This window comes from Branchiostoma floridae, chromosome 1 (assembly GCF_000003815.2).
Source record: "Branchiostoma floridae strain S238N-H82 chromosome 1, Bfl_VNyyK, whole genome shotgun sequence".
Classification (NCBI taxonomy): Eukaryota; Metazoa; Chordata; class Leptocardii; order Amphioxiformes; family Branchiostomatidae; genus Branchiostoma; species Branchiostoma floridae.
In genome coordinates, this window is record NC_049979.1 from 35,205,887 (window position 1) to 35,230,705 (window position 24,819).

The window sequence follows — 24,819 nt, forward strand, 5'->3', positions numbered from 1 at the left end:
AGAACAAGGTAAGTAGAGTGAAAGAAGCCAAATACACGAGGTCCCATCAACCATCCTTCAACCGAGACGGGGGCCGATACCAACTGCCGGGCACCTTGGACCTATTACTGACATTGCACACACTTTAAAAAGTGCTTAACTTTTGTGTATCAAAATAGCATATAAAATCTTTATAACAGCCTGATTAGTTCTGTATTGAGCTATGTGGCAGGATGACAGCGTTGCAAATTGTTGCTGTCCCCATGTACAGCATCTAGTGTTTCACAGCTGTAGACCGTGAGGCTTTTCATTTGTGCCATGTTGGACTACAGTTTACACCCATTAACCACACAAAGATGTCATTGCTTGATCCAATTTCTTGCCAATATGGATACTTGCCAATAATAAATACTATGACATCACAGAAAACTATTGATGTGTAGGAATAAGGTGAATAACATCTCAATTAGTATAGTCTCTATCCATCTGCAGCTGTGTGACAGCATGATCAACAAGAATTAAGAAGATTATTGATATGCCAAATAACAATCACTTAAGCAACTGGAAATGATTTTTGATTATGATTTTGATTATAATTTTGATCCAGTTGCTTGAGTAATTGCTATTTGGTGTTCCTATTACCTGTATGTCTAACCTTCATCGATGTAAGAGTATTGATATTACTTTGTATTGGTGTATGACAAAGATGATAAAATAGATTTTATTGATGTTGTTCAAATTTTGTTCAGGTGTAACAATTCAACCATCAAAAGTAACAGTGTGGCTGTACTTAATATGTATAAACAGGTATTTAATTTGGAGAAACACATATCTATTTGGCCTATGGTTCTACAATGTATATACAGAGAATGGAACATAATGTACTGATGTATGCTGTTTCATCGTAGCCTACATCTACATGTATCACAATTCCAGCTGACTCAGCTAAAAAGGCTATTTGTGTAGTTCTTTTTTTTAAGAAGGGAAAAGAATTCTGTCACAATGTAAATATTTTAACTTATTTTAACTGGTGAACTTTGTCTAACATCTTTTTGTTGTTGTGCCGAGTAATATTGTAACAGTTGTGACTCATCAAACAAGTCAGTGCCCATGTCAGTGGCCCTTGCAAGTATGCAAAAACCTCTATGTGACATATCAAATAAAAAATATTACCGGTACTGGATTCTATTTTTATTAGTAGTTTATTATTTCTATGTACATAATACATATACTATAGTGCAGAAAATTGGTTTAACCATCATTTTAAGTTTGACCTGACATTTTGGCATAAGGGGTCCATTTGGACATGTAATTCACAAATGATGATTTTTTTTTACCAAATTGTGGTATGACGTTTCTGCTAAGTAAATTTAAAAATGATTTAATTTTTATTGACTTTCTGATCGCCCCTCCAGTACATATCCTCACCAAATTTGACGTTTGAATTTAGATAGTTTATCCATGATATCTAAATTACTGTCAAAACGATGAGTGGTTAAAGAGTGGCCGTGAACATTTTAGGTTGCGTTATGTCCAAGGCCCTGAGTGATTTCTAGCTCTGTAGAATAATGTATTGTAATACCGAGGATCAAAATAAACCTTACAATAATTATTGCAGAATGAAATGAATAATAATGCCCAAAATTTTGGCAAGCACTCTCTTCGAAAGTTTTCAAATTGTTTTAACGTTAGGCCATGTTGATTTGGTTATATGGATGACATCCTCCGGGAACTCCAAAACTGATGCAAGCGAGCGAATAAAAAAAAAAAGTTTGGCCAAAAAAAAAGTTGCCTTCAGTATGAAATCAAAGTGGCCAGGAAGGTTGAACATAGACGACTAAACACACATAGTATGGTACCATGATCCTCTGGACCTGAATTTTCTGTACTCACTGGTACCTCCCCCAACCAACAATAGATTTTTTTTTTCTTTCCGTCCATTCACATCTTATTCTTTGACTTTAGATTCATTTTGGCATTCTATATATGGCATTTGTTATCTGTTTTCTGATACTTTTTTTTCGATCTACGGAATATTTGTGCTCATTTTACAGCTGCTTTGCACAATTTATTGTGTGATCGAAAACTTTTTTTTTTTGGAAATGGCCGAAAATTGGTGCGAGCGCGGATGTCATCCATATAATCAAATCAACGTGGCCTTAGTTTAGCTTTGAAATTCCTGAATTTAAAGATTGTGACATAACGTTTTATTTTATGTTGCCAAAATTCACACGCGGAGGAAAACCTAAGGGGTAAAATTCCCAAAGATCACTAAGCGTCCAACATTTGGGGCATTTTTCATGCACCGGTAGAATACTTGCATGACGCTGTGTCCGCCTCGAAACTATACTATCTTACGTATAGGATGCGCGCGTGCTACGCTAGCTACCTGAGTTTGAAACTAAGTTGCGCCAAACAAAATATCGGCACCCGGGTATTTTAGACCCTTAACAGCGGACTTCGGTGTGAAAAGGACACAGTTAGGCAGTCAGAATATTACACTATTCTTTCTTCTAAACGTCAATAATCCATTTCTAACGTCAATCCGTGACATGCAACAGGATAATCAGCGTACGTCGAAGAAGATTTCTAATAAAAATACGTCCCTCTCATTGGTGAAACTGGTAATTGCCGTTCTCTCATTGGTTCAACTGCTAATTGAATTGTGATGGACAGTCTGGATCGGTCTATCGCACGACGATCCGAAGATGATTGTGTTAACCAGGTGTTCCAATGCTTGCTAATAGATTTCGAACTGATTGCTTGTTGTCACACCTGCATTAGTCGTTGCTTTTGTGTGAGTTAACCCCTAAAGAATGCCGCATAATAGCATATGTCACTTAGTAATTACCAAGTCTTACACCAACTCGCTGTGCACTGGAAAACATTTTGTCCTATCCTCTTTTCATGTCTTTACAATGACCTCCAGGCTTCATGTAAGCTTGAGGACCCCTTTCTTGAAAACGACGTCGGTGTCCAACCAAGCAAATGTTGGTGGCCTCGACTTACAAAACAAGCAAACTTGAAGACCTGCAAAAACACTTTGCAATTCTAAACAATAGCTTCGTGCCATTTAAAAAAAAACTGACAGAATTGCAAATACAGTACGTGTATTCTTGAACAACGTGAACATTTGCGCGCAAACGTTGTTATGGAAGCATGTAATCTGTATATGCTGCTGTACACGTTTTAAACACCTGCGATACTGACAGACACAGTGTATTTTGTTTGTTCCTAAACAAACACAAGGTCAATTTTCCTTGGCTTTGTCCGTACATAAAGACGACTAAAGTCATTTATGTAGAGTGAGAAAAATGTAACTGAGATTCCTTGGGTCCCTAGGATTGAATGCTAAACAAACAATTAGTGAAAGAACCTCATTAGCATGTGAAAGGGACCGCCACTGGTTTGTCACCAGACCATCGATATAGATCTTTTTTTACTTCAGCGTGTTGCCTTAAGTTGGGCCTGTATGGGGGTATTCTGGTACAAAAAAACTTGGCAATCGTTGAGTCTCTCTGTCCACCTTTACGCTATTTCAATGAATAAGACGTTAAACCTCGCAAGTATATCACAAGGAGCTCTTTCTGTCGCGTTTTGTGGATTTCGGTAACACCTGTTCGCAGGTGTAACATGCGTTTAACCCCCATACACACCCACGGCATGTGTTGCTTAGGTGACGTTACAGTTTAGAGGACACGAAGTGGAAATGAGTTGAAGCTACCTCGCTATGTACATGTAACACGATTTCTGTACAGAACCCCTTGCATGTTACCAGTCGTGTTGAGATTTTAGATGTGGCGAGGTTAGAGCTTCGACAGGTGTTACCGATGTAAGTGAGACATGTCGGCGGTGCAGGCTGTCGGTGGTGGCGGGGGCAGTGGGCTCCAGCGCCCCTACACACACGGCACGTTCCAGAGGAAGCTCAACCAGTTCGAGCGGCTGATAGCAGATATAACCCAGCAGGACAGCGATGCCAGCCCCGAGGAAAAACGGCAAGCCATTAGCGGTGAGTAACACACGTGTGCATGCAAAACGTTGGACGAGTCATACCAACACCTTGCAGTCACAATCTTAAGAAAACTCTATACCAACACCTAGGTCATTTTCCTAGCCCTACGCCTAAGTCTTGTCTTAGCCCATACCCTAACCCTACACCAAGGCAATGTATTACAGCCCACACCCTAACCCTGTATCTAAAGTCTAATAATAGCCCAAGTCCTAACTCTACAGCTAGGTAGAGTCCTAGCCCAAACTCTAGCTCTACACCTAGGTAGCGTCCTAACGTTAACCCTAACCCTAAACCTAACCCTACACCTACGTCGATTCCTAAACCTACGTCTATACACCCAGGAAGAGTCCTACCCCAACTCAACCTCTACACCTAGGTAGAGTACAAATCCTAAACGTAGGTAGAGTCCTAACCCTACACCTAGTTTTAATCTTAATGTAACGATTTCCAATAGTGTTGATAGTGACTCCGCGTTGATAATGTTTTCACTGGTGTTTATGCACCTGTTTGTTTTTGTGCTCAGTGTTTCTAACTCCGTGGATGCACGTGTACTGGTTGCTATTTGTTGTGGTGTGAGGTTGACCCATAGGGCTAAATCAGGTGTGTTACGGTATTCTCCGTAGTATCAAAGCAGAACGCTGCTCTAACGAATAAGCTGCCAAATGCGTAAAAAAAAGAATCAGCAACCATTATTTGTGGATTAACAGGTTGCAAAACAGACACAACCAAAAATCTAGGACGCTAAAACAGTACAGTGACCGTATGTGACCGGCAACTAAAACATCAGTACAGTGGTTTGTAAAAGTGACATTTAGAAGGACCATCTGGCCAATGTGGAGCTTTCGATAATTTTCCCCATCGTCACAAACATTAAGTATCATGTCTATAGTGACCACCTGTCTACATAGACAAGATTTTATCGGCCCCTTGAGTGGTCGTCACGGACAGGTTTGGCTGTAGTTTTTCTCCCGTCTCAACGGAATATAGGGCATTGACAACATATTCATACTACGGATACTAGTACATATATTTGTGTCAAAAGTCCTACAGTCGTTACGTTGTGTCACGTCACATCCCTGAGCACTACAGGTGTTCAGGTGTGACAATAATTACAGTGTAAATGTCTTCCATCAAACAGTGTCAATATGTCTGACTAGTCAGAGCAACAGTTTATTTATTTTCCAATCTTCAACCGGTATCATGGATGGTTTCACCTCAACAAATGGTTTACCATGAACCAATACTGATAAAAGCATACTTCGCTCACTAGCAAACGTTGTGTATCCATTTGTATATATATCCTCCAAGTCTATATAAGCTACATTTATGTATAACGTTAGCGGTTTTTTGCAGAAATGTGGGTTCCCGTGGACGTATATTAAACATGCCAAAGAGTTCTCGCTTCGTTGAACAGAATTAAGAAGGGAAACAAACTGTTATTAGTTGCAACTCAGTCGACACATTTGTGTTTGAGAATAACAACAAAAACCGAATGGTAGCCACGACCGGAATGTTTGCCGTCACGGCGTAAGGACACGACCCAAGGCAAAACAATGGGCGGTAAACAGAGCGTTCTGTCCCGCTCCGCTCAAGCAGAAACTCGGGGGTTAGCTATGCGGAAAAGGGGTTGGTTTGCTCCGTGAACTTTGCCCAACGTTAGGTCTGTATTCGTTGCAAAACCTCTGTTCTTGCCTCTGTACAACGTGTAGCAACATTGCTATGCATGCAGAGCACGTAGTTTTTTTTTTGTGTGTGGAAATTCTATTGTAGAAATCAGAAGGACTTACGCCCATTTCAAAGAGTTTATAACTCATTGGTAGAATAGCGACGTCCAAGCTTCCGTCCGTAATTCGGCTTCCGTTGACGTTTTAGTGTGACACAAACATGTGTATATGTCGTCTTATCTATAACGACATATGTTGACGGTGTTTAAACACCTGTACAGCTAGACTGCCTTTTGCAAATAAGTATGTCACCTAGCACCCCACTGCCATTGTTGTTGTGGCTGCTGTAACTAGCAACCTGCTGTGCTGCCAAAGTTTCTTGTGCTGTGAGAGTTTGTTAAAATAATGAGTCATTTAGTGAAGTACCAGAACAAATCTAATTCGTCTGTAAGCATCATTTGTAATCATAGCTACAAGAAAATTGAATCCATAAAGAAGACAAACAAAGCCACATACCCAGAACGGGACAACATGTTCATGTCAACTGAAATGTCTGTGCAGGGAAACCTATACAAGTGACCTATACAAGTGACCTGTAGAATCGCCATCTGGCCGCAATCTGACACATTTTGGTGGTCCCTTAGCCCCTTGATTTTCCTATTGACACAAGCATTCAACCTGCCCACATAGTACAATATTAGACTAGATCTTCGCGATCCGCTGAGTGGCATTTTTAGGCAGGTTTGACTGCATCTTTGGAGAGGGCTATACCAGTTCTTCCCGCCACCTGTCATGTAAGTGTGATGGGATGTACAAAAGATTACGCAAAACACACGACCTTAACTTTACGTCCAATTGGAGGGTCGATATTTCCTACCCCAGAATGGCTACGGTAACATTTCCAAACCCTTGGGCTAGTTGCGGAAACGGAATAATTAAAATGAATGTCAATACGTATAATGTTACACATGTTAAGCTCTTGAATAGATTTTGGTACATTTTATGTGTGTTTTGACGTCTTTCATATAATACCTTTCGTCCCCAAAAACTGCCCGACCGGGCCCTTGATTGGAAATGTGACCTTAGCTATAGCATTACGTGTAGAAGTATTCCTTGCTGATCTAACGTTAACGTTAAGAAGACTTTTCCCTTTTCCCGAGTAATAAATTGCACTCTTGGCGGACCATCCGACTGACCGGCTCAAAAAGAGGGCCAGTTAACGATAACACCTCGTAAAGAGAAATGCAAGTGTAACACAGAGTAGTTTTCAGATAAACGATTCATTTTTCTTGTTTTAGCCTCTATCTGTAAAGTAGAAGAATACTCAAATCTTTAATTTGTATTTCGTTATTTTCGACCCGCGAGGTGAATGTAGGGATCACCGGTCCACTTGACAACGTACCAACACGCACCTGCATGTATCGTCATTAATCAAATTAAATCATTCAGCCAATCAAAGTAGCTTTCGTCTGTCTGTCCTTTGACCATACGTGGACTTATTATTATGTCATACGTCACACGTCCACCTGTGCTAGCAGTTAGTCGTCAGACATTTGAAAGCTGACTATAGAGTAAATTTGCACGTACGTTGTTTCCTGTCAGGGTTGATGTTTGCCCTTTTACTAGCGACCTACCCTATGTGACCCCAATACTTCACCTTCGCACTTAAGCTTGTTCTGAAAGCCCGGTAGTAGAGAACGATTACACGTCAGCATTTGCCATGCTTATCTTTACAACGGCTCAATCAACTCGTTGAGTTCCGATTGACCCATGATAATGTTTATAGATACTTCTTCGACAAGTACAATGTACTTCTTCGACAAGTACCATGACTTCCGCAAGGTTTTCAGTACGTTAATAACTAACAATGTATATGCTGTTTGTAAGGCTGTCAAGTATTGAGTGATTGCAGTTATAAAGTCAGTGATAATTTTACATCCAGAAAACCTCATTGATGAAAAGTCTGAACGATTATTTCGCATATTTGGGAAGGTAAAATGACAATCTCGTGATCTAATTAGAATACAGGCGTGGGCCGGCCGGTGGCTTGTGCAGGTGTTTGCCTGTCTTGTACTGTTGTTCGTCAATATTGAAGGTTGTACTTAAAAGGAACAAAGTCTGGAGGGCGCGCCTATTTTTACCAATAACAAGCTGTGGGACTTGAGCTTATATTTACTTGCACAGGGTGAACCTGGTTTTCAACGTTCACACGTAGCATATGAAGTTTTTTTCTGGGTAATACTCTCAACAACTCCATAAATGTATAATCGATTCTTATCTGACCATTTCGTGTACCTGATACGGCCTTGGTCTCTCGGTCCTTATAGGAGTGTCATACAATTTGACACAATGGGATATTTGGCCATCCAAACAGTTCATGAAAAAACATTGGCATAACTGATACTTTTTTATTTACATCTATTTATTCATTTTATATTCAATATATATGGGTGGCCCCTTCAATAAAGTAAGCTGATTTTGAAGGGAGCCCAGAAATCAATACGGTACAAAAAAGTAACAAAATGGTAACTTGAATAACGCAACGAATAATCGTCAATACAGAAATTAAAATACAAATATGAATTGTACAACATAGATACGTAACCAGCCAATAGCATATATACAGAACCAAGTTATCGAATCAATATAGTAATTCAGTCATCAAAATCCATTGACCTCTTTTCCAACAACGCTACAAACAAGAACAATGATGTGTTCAAAACTGTTATTCGTCTTCTTTTCCAGAGGGTCTTCGCTATGAACAGTTCTGTGAGTCCATTCGGGCCCTGTTCGGACCGGATATCCGGAACCAGGACCTCAAAGCCATCTTCCGGAAAATATCCACTAATCCAGATGCAAAGGTGGATTGGAGCGAAGTAAGTCTGAACATGTCGTCCTACCGTGTTTTGATTATGCAAAGTTCCGTTGATTGCACATAGCAACGTAAGGTTTTTGAATAACAACTTAAAGAGACATTAAACAATTGCAACTTTTCGGTAAGTCCTTGGCTACCTTTCCGAGTTCTAGCATGTCTCTACCTTTCCTTGCCGCATGGTGGCGTTGATTGGTCGTTGTGTTTTCTCGATTTAAGAACGCAATTAAAAAAACTTTTCACAATACGTATTTTAAAAGAAGAGTATGGCACTCAAAGAACAATCAATGATGCATTCAACATTAACAATTTAGTCATGACTTTTCATAAGACAATTCAGTTTAAGGGAGCTCCCTGTGATGCTTATACATGCTTTCTCATAAAAATGCTATCTCTACACATTTTAGCAAAAGGACCCCCCGTGAACACTAAATCAGAACCAGTACCTTTTAGTAAATTCTAGTGAGGACCAATCAGATTGCCTCTGGTACGTCACTGATCATGACAATAACTAGTGAATACAATCCGATTAGCAGACTATTAACACCCTTGTCTTATCATGTAAATACCATAAACTCAAACCAAGAACATAATTGTCTGTCCGTCTTGCACCGCGAGTGTTCGACATGTTTACTACGGTACTTCTTATCTACTATCAGTTTGAAAGGTCTACTTTGATGACCATGGTCAACACTTTGTCCATTTTCCTACCTCCTTGCTAACCAAGACGTGTTTACTGTTCCCGTAGCTGTTCGGGTACTTCCAGTCGGAGGTACCGGAGGCAGAGCCGGCCATGACCGAGGATGCCAGTGTCTTCACCGTGTCGTTCCGTACCAGGGTCGGGGACGCTGCAGGTAAAATTCTCGGTTTTGTACAGTTAACAATAATCCTTCTCCTAAATAATAACCATTTTTAGGTCATTTGTAGCTAGGTATGTTCTATTGTGGGCGGTACCAACATGCGTTTGTCAAGGTAGAGATTGAAATCTGTCATAATCGCTAGAAGAGATCCCGATAGTTTTTTTTTTTAAGATTTACTTTGGGACAGACCAGGACAATGTGTCACTGCACTCAAGTTCAAGTAACGTATTTTAACAGTGCCACACACAAAGTACAGACAGAAGGTAAAGGGTGTATGCTACCTCCCGGACCGAAGTCAGGTTCCCATTTTTACACCTGGGTGAAGCAAGGGAGGTTGTGTAAGTGCCTTTCCCGTGACCAAGGGCCCAACTTTAATAGGAGGCACGGCGAGTATCGAACTCTGAACCCCAAGGTTCCAAGCCCAACACTCTAACTTGCCGTTACGACACACATGGCAACACAATCAGTGCTTGTAAATTCATAGATTAATATTCCCTTTAACGATAGTCCACTTCGATTCACATCACCGAAGGTACCAATTGATTAACTTGGACGTTAGTATTTATAAATGGAAGACCGCCCTAACACATTCCCAGCATCCTGGTCGAGATCTTTATAGACGGAGACTCCGATGAGAATCTTTGCCCGAGTAGAATTAACGATTCTGTCAGATTGTAGTCTTTATCCTGACGGCTCTCTACTTCCACAGGTGACAGAAAGCGTAGGGACATCGCACAATCAATTATCCATATGAAGGATGCCGACTTCTACATCACAGCCTCACAGAAAGGAACTCTCTCCATTTACAACAGCAAGGTACTGTACATCAAATGCAAAGTTACATGTAACGTTACGTACTTTGTGTAGAAGATTTTATCGTCAGCGGGATAATGTCTTTTACGTACTGTTGGTTGTTCTGTTTAGTTTCAAATTTGAATATTTTCATAGTTATTAACATATTGATTTTTTTTTCCGAATTGTCCCTGATCTTATCTTTGTTTACTTTCCAGCTAAAACTCCAGAGCTGTTGCGACTTGAATGTAAGTCTAACATTTTTTGTGTCGTTCAAAATTGCTAGCGCTTATCATTATCTATTACTTGCTGGAACAGTTACAACTGTTACACCAGCTATGACATTAAATGTTATTTGTGATTAAAACATGGTCTTGATGTTGATGTTGATACAGGATACGGCTTGGGTTACCGGTTGTGACTATCTACCACGGCTCAGGAGAGTTGCGGTAAGACTTCTCTTATATTCACTGTATACATTGTGTTGTGTGGCAGGGGCTTCAAGTTTCATTTATATTCTATCTATATTACAATATCAAACCTGTACTCGTTTATTGTGTTGTAAGAAAAGAAATTTTTGTGTAATCTACGTACATTAACCGTACCAACAATACTAATTGTAGAAATGTATATATGTGATTATTGTCTACTTATGTCCCAATGCAGGCTTGCACAGAAAGAAGTATTTTGATTTGGGACAACAGAGCAAAAAGCAAGAACCAGGTGAGTACGATGCATGGCTTTGTCTTTTAGGACAAGTGTGAAGTAACATGCTCTTTCTAAGACATTATCACCGTAACACCTTATCACAATTATATAATCATTCCCTCGTTAGACCACACCGATTTAATTTGGTTGGTTTGGATGGGGATGGGGCAGAAAAATAAACGAAAGACAGTATTTGTCCTATCGACAAAATCCTTAAAAGTGACATTGTTATTAATCTAAGACGTTTTCTTTTCTTTCCAGAACATTTTCACCATCAAACCCATGGAGCACTCCCCACAGTGCATGGCGGCCATCCCTGTCACAGACAGCACTCATGACGACACTCTACTGTTCGGAGATGATCAAGGTAGGACAAGACTATAGAAACATGAACGGTTCACAAAGTGCAACTGTTCTTTGTCACTTGTGTTGCAAGTAGGAAGACGATAGCTAGCCAAGGGACACTCCTATGTTCCAGCGCCCCTATGATTGTTCCGAAGCCCATACGTTAGGAAAAGGGTTTGGGGTGTAGGAGCATATGGGAGTTGAAACTTGGTTGTTGCGGTACATAGAGGTGTATCTTCTGAACTACGTACAGCTTTAGCCTCTTATTTGTGGTTGCTTGTCCAGTGCGTGCTTGTTATGATGGTGAATTATAATGTTCATTTTGATTTCACGAAGTCAGAGTAACGATATCAAAATGAAAAGGTGATACAAAATGCGAAATGCAAACATCAGATATTTCTTTTGCTCCACAGGTTTTGTAAACATGATGACTATTGCATCCAAAGATCTCCACACCAAACATGCCAAGGGAGAGAGGAAGAACACCAACCCCATCATAGAGCCATCAAAACTTAGCAAGTAAGCGGTAGACTGGAATTATACTTAGAACTACAAGTGGGTTTGTTAAATGGACCAATCAGATCACTTTGGATTAATGGCTTTTGAATCCTTTACTGCCTAAAACAGCATACCTGATCAATTTTTAAAGATTTAACACGAAATCACCATATATTTCGAATAAACGTCAATATACTTTAAAAAACATTAATGATGCTTTGAAAAAATTCTTCTGACACTGTCTTGCCAAAGATCATTTATTTTTAAATGTCATGGTTTGCCTTTGCTTTAAATATTGTATTGTGATTTATGAGGTCTTTGTTGAGTTCTGTTGTAACAATGACTTTTTCTACAATCTGCAAAAATGTAATTAGACGAAGGAAAATACATGAGCCGTGCATATGTAATGAAGATATTGCAAATTGTACAAACAATGCACAAGACATTATCTACGCAATCAACCATAAGCAACAAGGATTTTAAACACATTATATTATTTTTCAGCCCCATCCTGAGACGAAAGCTCCATGACGACTGGGTGCTGAAGATCAAATACTTCCCGGAGCTCCGCTGTTTTGGTTCCTGTTCTCCCTCCAGTCTTCACTCCTTTGTTCTAGATGACCTGGACAGAATAAAAGACAACCAGTAAGTAACGTATTTAGTGTTCTTACTTCAGGGCAAAATAGCAGCATTTCTAGCATGTAAGATTTAAAAAGAAAACAAATGCCTACAAAATTAGTATTCAGCAAGATGCATATGTAACACAAGAGAATATAATGTTGCTTATAATATCAACATGTAACAGAAAGAAATATCTCTTTTGACAGATTGATGTAATTTGATTCTTGTCGAAAATTGCAACGAAGAAAGGTTAATTTTTCCTATTAGGCGTTATGTATATTACGTATGATGATATGAAATTCAAACCGTCTATTCTGCAGGCCCGTTCGCAGTCTGTCAGTCTCGAAAGGGATCAACACATTTGCATACTGTGCACGTGCGAACGTTATAGCAACAGGAGGTAAGCTGCATCTGTGTGTATTATACATGGATCCTGATGACATTCGGTCTATAACAGTGGTCTATACTTTATGTTACGTTATACCTGGTCCACGATAACACTCGACATGGGTGATCTGGAACACATGTACACCGTTTTAAATATATTCTTTACGTATCCCTGGGGCTTCTACTTGTATCACACATGGTTTCATATATGATTTGGACGCGCTTTGCGTGTGCAATTATCGAAATATAAACACCGGATTCGGACCAAATGTTCTCAATTTATGGCGCATTTAAATTGTGTGTTTTGTTTTGTACTTTTGGACGTTCTTTTATTCCCGTGAGAGCATACATCTTTCCTTTACAACGTATGTATATTGAAGTTTTTGCCTTTCCTTCTTTTTTAAGGTGTGGATAAGATCATCAGAATATGGCATCCGAACATCTTCTCCAGACCAACAGGTAAGCCAAAGCACCTGCCATCTTCAGACGGCAATTCACTCGAGCTACCTTTGCCCACGGGGTTATTCTGGTGAGATGTTGAAGTGAGAGCCTGGCAGCCCCGTGTATTCGATTATAAACTATATTTTTGCCACCCGTTCGTCTAGAGGCTGCAAACAATGAGTGACCAAATGTTGGACAGATCGCTCAAGGAACTTCATAGACAAAGGGCAACCTTTTTACGTTTTGCGTGTTTTGTTGTCTTCTGGATCATACCTTTACATCGTGCATCATATTCCAACGACAAAATTAAGGATAACAAAAATACAATTTTGGTCGCTCAGTGATTGCCTAGTAGTGCAAATGTAGCCCTATATAAGATACACAAAACTTAATACTGAAGCATCATCAAATTGTGACGATAGAGAGTCAAGTACAAGACCTGAATGTTCTGTTTCTTCAGGAAAAATGATTGGCCATCTCTTTACTATTGTGGAAATGGTTGTGAACGAGAAGGATCAGCATCTCATCAGTCTATCTACTGCCAGGGTAAGGAGTTTTTTGTACCTTGTTGTATTATTCCATGTTTATTCGATTTCATGAATGACATGCTCTGAGAGCCCCATATATGATGTAAGTGTGCGAAGAGAAAGTTTGGCAAAACAAAACAACGCCTGTATTGATTGAACAAATGACTAAATATACAGACTATGGTATACCGAAAAAGGGTTTCATTTTTGTTCTTTTACGGCATCTTCTTTGACTTTGGGATTGACCTTGGCATTCTCCGATGTTAGTATCCATTTCTCTGATGTATTTTTACATACAGAATATTTGCCCATTTTTAATCAACATGGCCTAATTGTTACCTCGTAACCATTAGACTTACCGGTGGTCTTCTGTGTTTTCCGCAGGTATTCCGTGTGTGGGACATTCACACTCTCACCAGTTTGCAGGTATGTCTGTACAGCATTTTTCTAACTCCCGTTGTCCATCGGCACTATATAATTGCCCCAAGAACAACTTTTTACCATAAATGTTTGTTACAAGTGGCCTCTTGCGGATAGTGGCTATACGTTATAAATTCTATAAATATTGCTTTAAAAATATGCAATATATTGCAATAAAAATATGTCTCCCAGCTGTGAACCATTTTAATGGTTCACAGCTGGGAGACATATTTTTATTGCCTAAGAAGACTTCGAAAGCATTTAAATGCATTTAATGCATTTAAAAAAACTATTTGTTTATGGGCTATGCAGCCATAAAAGCTGTGTATTTTAACGCTTAACACAATGGTACAGTAAAATTGTTGTATGAGACCTTTTAAGGTCTCATACAACAATTTTTTTTTTCGGTGGTCCTTTTCCAGGTATTTACAGACAATGAGGAGCGTCCAGGAGAAAAGAGAATCTATTCCATGGCCTTCGACAGCAAGCATGACAGGCTGCTGACAGGTAAAATAGCAGACCTTATAATTACGATAATTCGAAGTTCTTGTTCATCACATAAAGCTTGACTAGTTCGCATTTATCCGAGGAGTAATCTATATCCGTTTTTTTATAAATATGGAATTTAGGAATATCAGGTCGACGGACGGTGAATTCAAATTGCGATATTTTCAAAACATTCCCGTTTAAAACTACCGTACATAAATGTGATATCCCTAAATACCTTGTTTGAAAAGCAACGGATATAGGTTACCTTATAGATAGAGTTGAACTAGCTTTACGCACAGTGTGTAAACGATTACCATGCTGCATACAATGATTCTGATACCACAATGAAATAAACCACCCGAAAGTGTCAAACAATCGGTATTTATAGATTGAAACACGAATTTATCAGTTTTATTGTCTAATGTCGTTTCCACCTGATCTCTCCCACCCCAGGGTCCAGTGTGATTGACCAGTGGCCTCTGACCCGTGCCGTGCAGGACACCATGCAGGTCCCTCACACCCACGACCGGCCCATCAGCCAGGTGGTCCACAACCAGGAGCTCAACCAGGTCGTCTCTGTCTGCACCGAGTCTGTACTGAAGGTCAGGACACCTCATGGTTTAATATAAGAACATTACTTCATTAGTGCTTCTCTAGATTTGCATCTCATTATGTAGATTTCTGTCTAAACAACCCGCACACCAAATATACCGTTTCTCTGTTCAGTTATCTTCGTTGGAAGACTCATGAAAGTCTTTAACCAAACATACCCCTGTAGCCTAACAGTAAGCTGCTAGGGGGGGGGGGGCAGTGCAAGTTCTGACTATCGTTGTAGATCACATGTTAATATGATTGCTGTATAATACCTTGCACGTCGATCAATATTTTCGAATGTTAAGTTTTCAGAATAAACGTCTGAACGTATGATGACCAGGGCAGGAATATGCAGATCATTGATTTATATAAAAACGGCTGTTCTAATAATTACATATAAAGTTATTTACAAACGTTTGATGCATAGTGGCTGGCTAAACCATCCTGTGTTTTTTGTGTTACACTTTTGAGTGTTAAAGTGTTTGTTCAAATAAGAAGTTGATGACCTGCTCAACTTGTACATGTATGTCCAGGTATGGGAAATGGACACAGGGAAGCTGGTGTACACCATTGTAGATGCACACGGACCCAATATAGAGGTCACGTCTGTCGCCTTCGACAAAACTGGGTACAGGATGACAACTGGAGGTCTTGATGGTAAGTGTTGATCTGCAGTAGAATTGATTTAACAAGTGCGGTGAAATTAAAGACCATCTATTTAGATGGGGAAAAGGGATAGGAGCTTGGTTCTCTCATATGACAGGAGTCCAAAATCCTGAGGCACATAGATACCAACACTTTCTACATAGCCAGTCTGTCATAAGGTGTACTGTTAATACCGTCTTATGGCGTTTGACTCTTGGAGTCTTGCGACATTTCCTCCTACCCTCTTCACCAGCTAGTCTATCAGGGAATGGTGTCTCCAGTTGCAATGGCGCTGGACGCCACACCATCTTAAGTTTCTTTTATATTGTTACCTTTATATCTGTTGATTCCAGCTGTGTCGCTCACTCGACATGCACGCTACCGGAAAGGGTTGTACGTTATACGTTATGCCGTGGCCCACTGCTTATTGTGCTTGCCGAAAAGAGCTAGGGGAGTTCCCCCGTACAATGAACCTGTAAATACTGTACGTAATGTCCGACTCCTCTGTCACGACCAGTGGAACAATTAGTCCTTACTGAGCTTAGACTGGATCATTACCAGTTTCCTTTATATATAGTTTAAAATAGAGACTTCATTGCAACCACAATCTTATATTGACAGGCTCCATCAAAGTGTGGGACTTCGGCAGCGGTCAGGAGATAAAGATGCTCCCCGCGCTGCTGGCGGATCATCACAAGGATGAAGAAGCCGGCGTGACGGCGCTGGCTTACGTCATGTACGAGGAACAGAGGTGCATCGCCGCTCTAGGCTGGAACAACCATCTCAGACTCATAGAGGTATGTGTGTGTTAGGGGGCTAGATCATTAGTATGGAAAAGTTGGCTATACAAATATGTATGATGATTTATTTTATTTTATTTTATCTTATTTTGTTTTGTTTTATTTTCCAAGCACTGGGTAAAAGTAATAGTTTTTATGTTACTAATCAAGGCTCTTTCCTCTCAAATACATATAAAAGCGACACCAGGAAAATACGTAAAAATAACAATAATGACATAAAAAGAAACAATTAAGGAATGGTGAAACATGCAACCGGTGAACAGTACCTCATGTTGATTAAATAAAGTGACCTGCCTGCAAAATAAAGTTAAAGTGACATCAAACATTTTACAGTTACTACTGAATGATAGAGTGGAGTTACGTTTGGGGAGATTTGGGAATGCAGTGTTGTTGGAATCAAAATTCAACATTAACGATAACATTGAAAACATGAATGTTAACTTAATTGTAGCATTTCTGCTACGTTTTTCCATACTATCCTCGCGTATTACAACATACTTCATGTGTACTGATCACAATGCATTACAGGACAGTGGCGAGGTTGGCGAACTGAATGTGCTCCTGGACTTTGTGGACATGTACTGTCCACGGGAAAAATCCTCAGGCTCATCAAGAAGTGGTAAGCTCCTATGATTATTATTCTTACGTTACCAAGAAAAGTCAAGAACTAAGACCCTGTGTAGTAATCATGCTGTAGACCGCCCTCCATGTTTCGCCCTTGGCCACTTTCAAAGCTTTAGCTGGGGAAATGCCTATCAAGTGCAGGATTTACATATTGCTTATGTTCATTGCAATTATGTTGCTTAACCTTCATGATATTTCCCCATCACTTACAGGTAGCGACAGTCCTCTGAGTAGAAGCAGCATACCTCAGGTCACCAAGATGTTTGAAAAGGTTAGTATCATTATCTGCACAACCAGGATATGTAAAACAATGACTAGGCAACAGGATACTTAGAATAAGGAAAGAAACTGGAAGTCAGCGAGTAGAATCTGATTATCATCAACATTCAGCACCAAGGACAGCACCATTCTTTGTGGTGTAACGCTAGTTTACCTTTATCCGGTGGTTAACCTATATCCGTTATTTAAAAAAACCCAGGGTATTCAGGGACATCAAGGCAAAGGACGGTTGTTTTAAAACTGTGATATTTTCAAACATTGCAGTTTGAAACCACCGTTGACATCCCTAAATACACCCTGTATTCAAAAACAACGGATATAGTTTACCCCACAGATAAAGGTGAACCAGCGTTACTACAGATTACACATTCAGTACTAAAGAGAGTACAGTTCTTGATGGTGTATCACACTTCGTATTCAGCACCAAGGAGAGGACCATTCTTTAGAGTGTACTAGACTACACATAGACTTCACATTCAGTACCAAGGAGAGTACAGTTCTTGATAGTATACTACAGACTACATATTCAGCACCAAGGATAGTACAACCCATTACAGTGTATTACAAACTATACATTCAGCACCAAGGAGAGGACCATACTTGCAGTAAACTACATACTACGTATTAAGCATCAATGAGACTGCAGTCCCTTATACTTTCCTATAGTGTCCAGGGCCAAGGAGAGAACCATTCTTAATGTGTACTACATACTACACATTCAGCACCAAGAAGTGCACCATTTCTATAGTGCACATTCATAGTGACCTCACAGTGGCATCATGTCCAGATTTTTGGTCCACTGGATAGCCTTTATCGGCAGTTTTGAATATTGAAGAGTATTGACATGTTTGTTTATTGGTGTGTCCAGGAGAACGTGCTGCATACCCATGAACTGAAGTGCACGGCCTCGTTACCTCCTGACCTACTGGCCACGGGCTGCACCAATGGGAACATCTTGATCTGGGACATTCAGAGAACAATCGTTAAGGACATGTAAGTCAGACAAAGGTTATGACATACTAGAGGACCTACTTGCAATCGGTGTTTTGATAATACATGAAAAAATCAAACTTTAACCATGGTAAAATTATTAAGTTCTTTGTATGATTTACAAAATATCACATAAAAGACACTAATGACAGTTGAATGGTAACTGATTTTTCAAAATTGATATATGTTAACAATTATTTATAATCTACTTCAAAACGATTGTGCAATACGCTGAATCCTTTCCAAAGTTACTTTAGCCATCGCACGTTTGCATAGAGATAGATGTCTATTCTGCTGAGAGAGGTCAACATATTGCATGTTTGTGTACACTAATACAATCATCTGTTGTTATGGGTGTAATGATTCCTTGCATTGGGGTCACTTGTTTATGGTGTATCTATGTTTAATGGGAAGAGGTAGACAAGAGATTTTCATTCCGTTACGTTAATTTATTGTCACGTTTGGGACGATAATTGTTTTCTTTTATCATCTACCCACAATGCATTTCTGCAGATGGAGACTGGATGAAGAGGAGGAGGAGGAAGAAGATGAGAACCAGGAGAACGCTCCCAGCAGGAGCCGTGCCAAGAGCGCCAACCCGCACGCCGTGCACGCCTGCAGGTTCCTGGTGCACAGGACACGCCGGCCGGATCCAGCTTACATCAAGTACGTGGCAAACAAGGAACTAGCTCCTGCTTTATCGTCGTTATACCTCTGTCACATTTGGTGAAAATCGATCGGACGACGATTCTGCGGCAATCGCCTGAGCCTCGCTTATAATGCGAACTTTATTGCACAACAATTGTACAAGGTACAACGTATGGCTTATATGTGATAGGGACAGTTGCCAGGTGAAAAATACGCGTAACCCTCTGTCGATCTTCCATCGATACGCACGAAGATCGTAGAAAATGTGACATTATTCTCTTTACATCTAACTTACGGCATTTAGCAATTACTTCAATGTTATTTACAAAAAATAGATAATGAGTAGTGGGCAGATATTGACTTTAGTCTTGCACCAGATTTTACATCATATCAAAAAGATTAAACACAGGACACCATTTGATCACAATTATCAGCACAAACATAAATATACATGTTTTCACCAACACATTTGAGGAAACTGTGCCATCCATGGATTCTTTTATCTCAGGGATCTGTAACAAAAGAGTGAGAGATTTCTAATTACAGTGAGTATTGTACAAGACGACCACTCAGGGAACCGATGAAAACCACATGGGTGTATGTTTACAGGTGGTCACTTGTGTCAATGGCAAAATTATTCAAGGGACCAAGCGTTACCATATGTAAAAATGGTCACCCGTACAGGTTTCACTGTACTAACATGGTTTGTCTTTCCCGTGACCAGGAGACTTACCAGACACCATGCTATCCGGGAGGACATGCAGACAGAAGAGGATGAGACAGGAGGTAGCAGGCGAGCATCCATGATGTCGGAAAGGTCACATTCACAGACAATGACCATGGAGTCGCGAACGCACAGTTTCATTGACTCAAGAATGAGCCAGGCTAAGGTAATGTGCCTCTAGTATTAAAGCTTACTACTATTATGTTTTAAAAATCCCACCGCTTTCACCATGTTGTGTCCTAATGATAGTTTATACACAGTTAATGACACAATTAAGACATACGTAAGAGCTAAAACCAAATGTTGTTTAACTATCTCCATCGCGTGTATTGTGGGGGTAAGGTGAGTTACGTAGGTGACAATAGATATGTCTGATGATGAAGTAGACAGGAACTGTTATCGTCAAGTTTGAATATATAAATCTATTGCATTGGTGAAAATTCATTAGCGTTTCAAAAGGTGATTGTAGCATCTTTTCAGCACTTCTCTGTATTGTAAGGTTACCCCGTGAATGTGAAAGAATAAAGACTAATAATAAGTTATTGTATTCCAGACGCCAGATCACGACCAGGCAGGCACAGAATCCCGAACCTCTGGTGTACCCCAGAGTGGCGTGGATGGCAATGGTAAGTAATTGCAGTGTGTATAACAATATGTTGCCCATTCAAATTATTAAACAAGTAACATAAAAATGAAGATCTGATGGTTACAAACACTGGCAGACAAGCATACGCAACAATACTCAACATGCAACAACTGCAAGAACCTGCTGATTGTATTGAGTGCATACTTCAAAGACAGCCAAAAACCGTTACGGTACGGAATAAAACTACATGAGCTAACAACGCTCGTGATAAACAGGATAACGTGGAGAGACTTGGAAGAAATATTATAATTGCAGATGCAAGATGTCCAGACTACTGCAGCAGCAGAACACATTGGACTACTACTAGTACGTCACATTTCCAAACCGGGACCCGGCCGGACTCTTTGTGCAAACGAAAAATAGAAATGTATAACGTTACTTAAAAAAATATACACAAATGATGCCCACGACTTTTCACTTTACGTCTTGTGTAGTTTGGTGTCTTTTATATCATACTTTTCGTTCCCGAAAGTTGCTCGGCCGGGTCCCGGTTGGAAATGTAACATAAGCCTAAACGCAATACACTGAGGTGATACCGTAAGGAAAATGATTCTGACTCTTCTATCCCCAGTGCGTGCCTCGGAGGCTACAGGTGCCGGTACAGAGGAGGGAGAGGACGGGAGAGACAGCCAGACTGGAGGCGATCCCGTCATGACTATGATAGAGACGACGTACGACCCAGTCCTGGTGTCATGTCACCACGACGCTCTAATTCGCTTCTGGAGCATGAAGGTAACACTACTTCTATTTTGCCCCAGGGGTAACCTATATCCGTTGTTGTTGTTGTTTTAACAAGGGATTTAGGGAAGTCAAGTCAACGAATTGTGGTTTTGAATTACTGTATTTCCAAAATATTGCTGTTATTTTCAAAATAGTGAATCGTCCGTTGACTCGATATCCTTAAATGCCCTGTTTTAAAAACAATAGATATAGGTTACCCCGCGAATAAAGGTGAACTAGCTTTACAATGGATCGTATTAGCCCACAAATTATAGTCCTCAGGTTGTTGTGTATGAAATAGAAATAAACTAGGGTGCAAAATTTGCTGGATTTTTACTCAAACTCTATCCCTCCCCTTGGAAGAATTGACTATTCCAGAATCACCTCTGCCAAAAAGTGAACTACCCCTACCCCTTTCATGCGAAATATACCAACAACCGCCAAAATTCAGTTCATATGCTTTTGACATATGAGTTACTTTTGTTCGAGCCCAAAGTAGAATTAAGTGGTGTATTTGATATCTTTGTACACTTCCAAACCTTGTTGAGGTTTCAGTGTTTTCTTTGCTAACGTTAAACATTAAAACAACACAATATTTACCGTGTGATTGTCCTCAGGGAGACATGCTGCGTGAGGTGTCAGCTCTGACCCGGCGGCAGGGTTCTCCGGTTACCGCCGTCTGTGCTGATGACGACTGTAACCTGCTTATTACTGCAGATCATAGTAAGATACTTTCTTTTTCAAATTGTTATAATCCTTTCCATTTTATGTCCTCAGTTTTAATTGCTTTGTAACAAATATAGCATGTCTTCTCTGAGTTGGGTGGGTTTAAGTTGTGTTTGTCAACTGAGAAATCTTGTTGACCACATAGAATGCTTGACGTTCCGACACCCCTTTGTTCCAACGCCCTTTATTTCGATGCCCTCGATGCCCCTAGGCCTATGATTCAATGCCCCTAAATTTTGATTAGGCTTAGCGTCGGAACGTACGGATGTTGGAACATTGGAGTGTAATCCACAGAATAGGCTAACAACATGAGTGTGTTCCTCAATCACACATGTGACTTCCAAAAGAGGTCGATAAAACCTTCTGAAGTTTATTTTTGGATGACGTGTTTTACAGAGGGTTACATCACCATGTGGGACGTTGCAACATTCCTTGAGGACCCCACCTCAGAAAACAAGGTAAGAGTCTCAGTATAAACAGATGTTTGACATACAAATGTGCTTACACCGACTTGGGGTGGTTACATTGATGACTTGGGGTGGTTACATTGATGACTTGGGGTGGTTACATTGATGACTTGGGGTGGTTACTCCAGACAAGAGTAGGTAACGTCTGTATGTAAAATTGGACGGGACTGTTTTGATGTGGCTCATGACTGGAGTTGGTTGGCCTGCCGGGTGTGACTGTAAGTTTGCAGGGGACAAGTAGTAGCAAATCTAGAGTTCTACACTCAGTATGTTCTTCCGTGACTTTAATTTGTAGTACCAATTTACGTTAAGTTCTGCTCAAATAGATAGTGAATTAAAGATGGCATGCCTGGCACTACAGCCAAAATGTTTCATGATATTGTATTGTATTTTAGGACAACATCCGTCAGCTGATCTGTTGGCGTGGCCACCTGAACCGTGTCGTCAGTCTGTTCTACACGTTACCGGGCTTCATCGTGTCGGGCTCGACGGATGGATCCGTTAGGTGAGACAATCTTATGATCAGCAGCAGTCTTTCCGTTTCACTGTTCTGATGACCTGTAGTAATGTTCTCTGGACACTAAAACTTCCTCATGATGATTGTCCATCAGAGGTCCATGCATGAGGACATTGACATCCTTATAAAATTCATTGAAATTTCTCCTCACAGCTGCATAGTGCGGTACTCCACTATGTTTCTATGTGCCAAATAGTGATACAATGGATCAGTAACGTAAATACAAACTACAAACATATGCTAAATTTTCTTGAATGTATCCCTTCCAAATCTGTGTGTATAAAGATGGTTCCATGAAAGTTCCCATAGTTAAGTCGAGTCAATAAAAAATATTGTTTACGAAGTAGCATCCTTGAGCTAATGTTGCCTAGATTGAACTGATAGGTAATATGTAGATATAAAACCTTTGTTTCTTGATTTTTGAACAGAGTTTGGTACAAGGAAAAGGGTCACTTCATAGGATTCTTCGGGCAGCACCGTATTTGGAAGTACCCCACTGAACCGCCCAGTTCTGCGGTGTTCCCGTACGACATCACAGAGCGCCCCTTGGAGGCGACCAGGAGACTTACATCCAGGGAGAAAGCACAGCAGAAACAGAAGTTTGAATACCCACTTATCAAGGATATGTGCAGGTGAATGGTAGAAATGACACGTTTGCTCATTGGTTTCACATGCTATGTAACACACCTGTTTTGTACAGTTTAGGTACAGATGCGTAAGGCAGGTCTGTGAGATTTGACCGCAAAAGGGCCCCTTTTTATGTCGATAAGTGTTCTTTTGTGTTATTGAGGTGTGGCACTAGATCTCCTCAAACACAGGACCTCTTGCTTTGCGTCTGATCCATTAAGACGTCCAAATAGATGTCCAAATGACATGTAAAATAATGTACCACTCGGGGGTATATTAGTTGTTTCTTTCGATAGTACAATTTATTTCACACTTTGTTTAATTTCCGAATTATGGTTTTGACAATAAGGTGTATGGCTTATCTTAAGAATGAGAGGATATAAGGAAGGGTGCAAGCAACCCTAAGTGAAGTTTTCTTACACTACATTGCATTTAGAAAAATGAATATCGTATTTAGTTCCAGTAGCATGTTCTAATTGTTTGTGCATTTGAATAATGATAAAACATTTGTAACATTTTGTCGAACAGATGGGCTCCGTTCAGACGGTCTGCATATGAGCGGCAGCAGAAAGTGGAGCTGAAACCTCTCGACATCCAGTCCAAGTTCTTTGCCACGCTTATCAAACCAAGGGTAAGTAATGCTGAGATTTCCATCCAAGCAGTCAACTCTGTCAACGGTCTTAATATCTCGTCTTCTGGATATGCTATGGTTATGATTTTTGAACGGTAAATACACGTAGCCATTGGTTTGTGAAGATGTGGTGTTAGGTTATGGAACTGTAGTAAGTGTTTCTACCCATTGTTTTGTTTCCACACTATTTCTTATACAATGTTTTGTACGTTAATACAGGCTTATACAGACCATCTGGACCGATCAAAGACAGGAGATGCAAAGGAAGGTGCTGTTTACAGAGCCTTGCCAGTCTACAGGGTCAGTGCATATTTCTATCAGTCTATATCATACTTATCTGTAAAGCTACATGGTGTACTCGCCGTTTGCCGTAACACACCAGCTGTGAATTTAGTTTACATTTAGACTCGACACGTAAACTCGCTGTATACATTATTTTCATTCCACCAACAGACGGCATCATCTGAATGATATCTCTATGATACATGTATAACATTTATGATGCTAAGGGGCTGGTACTATTTTTTGATGTTCGATCATATGTTCAACCTTCCAGACCCAGTTAG

General features: G+C 40.1%; 1 protein-coding gene across 1 annotated transcript; it reads left to right on the forward strand.

The window, feature by feature from the left end:
* The first annotated feature begins 3,646 nt into the window (after nt 1-3,646).
* LOC118428038 (WD repeat-containing protein 64-like) lies at nt 3,647-24,819 on the forward strand. Its single transcript, XM_035838039.1, has 32 exons — nt 3,647-3,988; nt 8,401-8,531; nt 9,276-9,381; nt 10,097-10,203; nt 10,398-10,427; nt 10,575-10,628; nt 10,846-10,902; nt 11,149-11,254; nt 11,646-11,751; nt 12,235-12,375; nt 12,672-12,751; nt 13,144-13,197; nt 13,640-13,725; nt 14,091-14,132; nt 14,549-14,633; nt 15,069-15,217; nt 15,743-15,866; nt 16,476-16,651; nt 17,183-17,273; nt 17,491-17,549; nt 18,426-18,550; nt 19,061-19,213; nt 19,920-20,085; nt 20,473-20,545; nt 21,137-21,297; nt 21,903-22,008; nt 22,408-22,469; nt 22,874-22,983; nt 23,424-23,627; nt 24,151-24,253; nt 24,483-24,553; nt 24,810-24,819. Exons 1-32 carry the CDS (start codon nt 3,823-3,825, stop codon nt 24,817-24,819), a joined length of 3,294 nt encoding a protein of 1,097 aa, XP_035693932.1. The 5' UTR covers nt 3,647-3,822.

Bases quoted from the DNA above. Each gene is read 5' to 3' on its own strand.
- LOC118428038 (XM_035838039.1), top strand. From the start codon at position 3,823: ATGTCGGCGGTGCAGGCTGTCGGTGGTGGCGGGGGCAGTGGGCTCCAG. The intron at 13,726-14,090 runs GTAAGGAGTTTT...TGTTTTCCGCAG, and splicing joins TCAGTCTATCTACTGCCAGG to GTATTCCGTGTGTGGGACAT. The intron at 14,634-15,068 runs GTAAAATAGCAG...CTCCCACCCCAG, and splicing joins GCATGACAGGCTGCTGACAG to GGTCCAGTGTGATTGACCAG.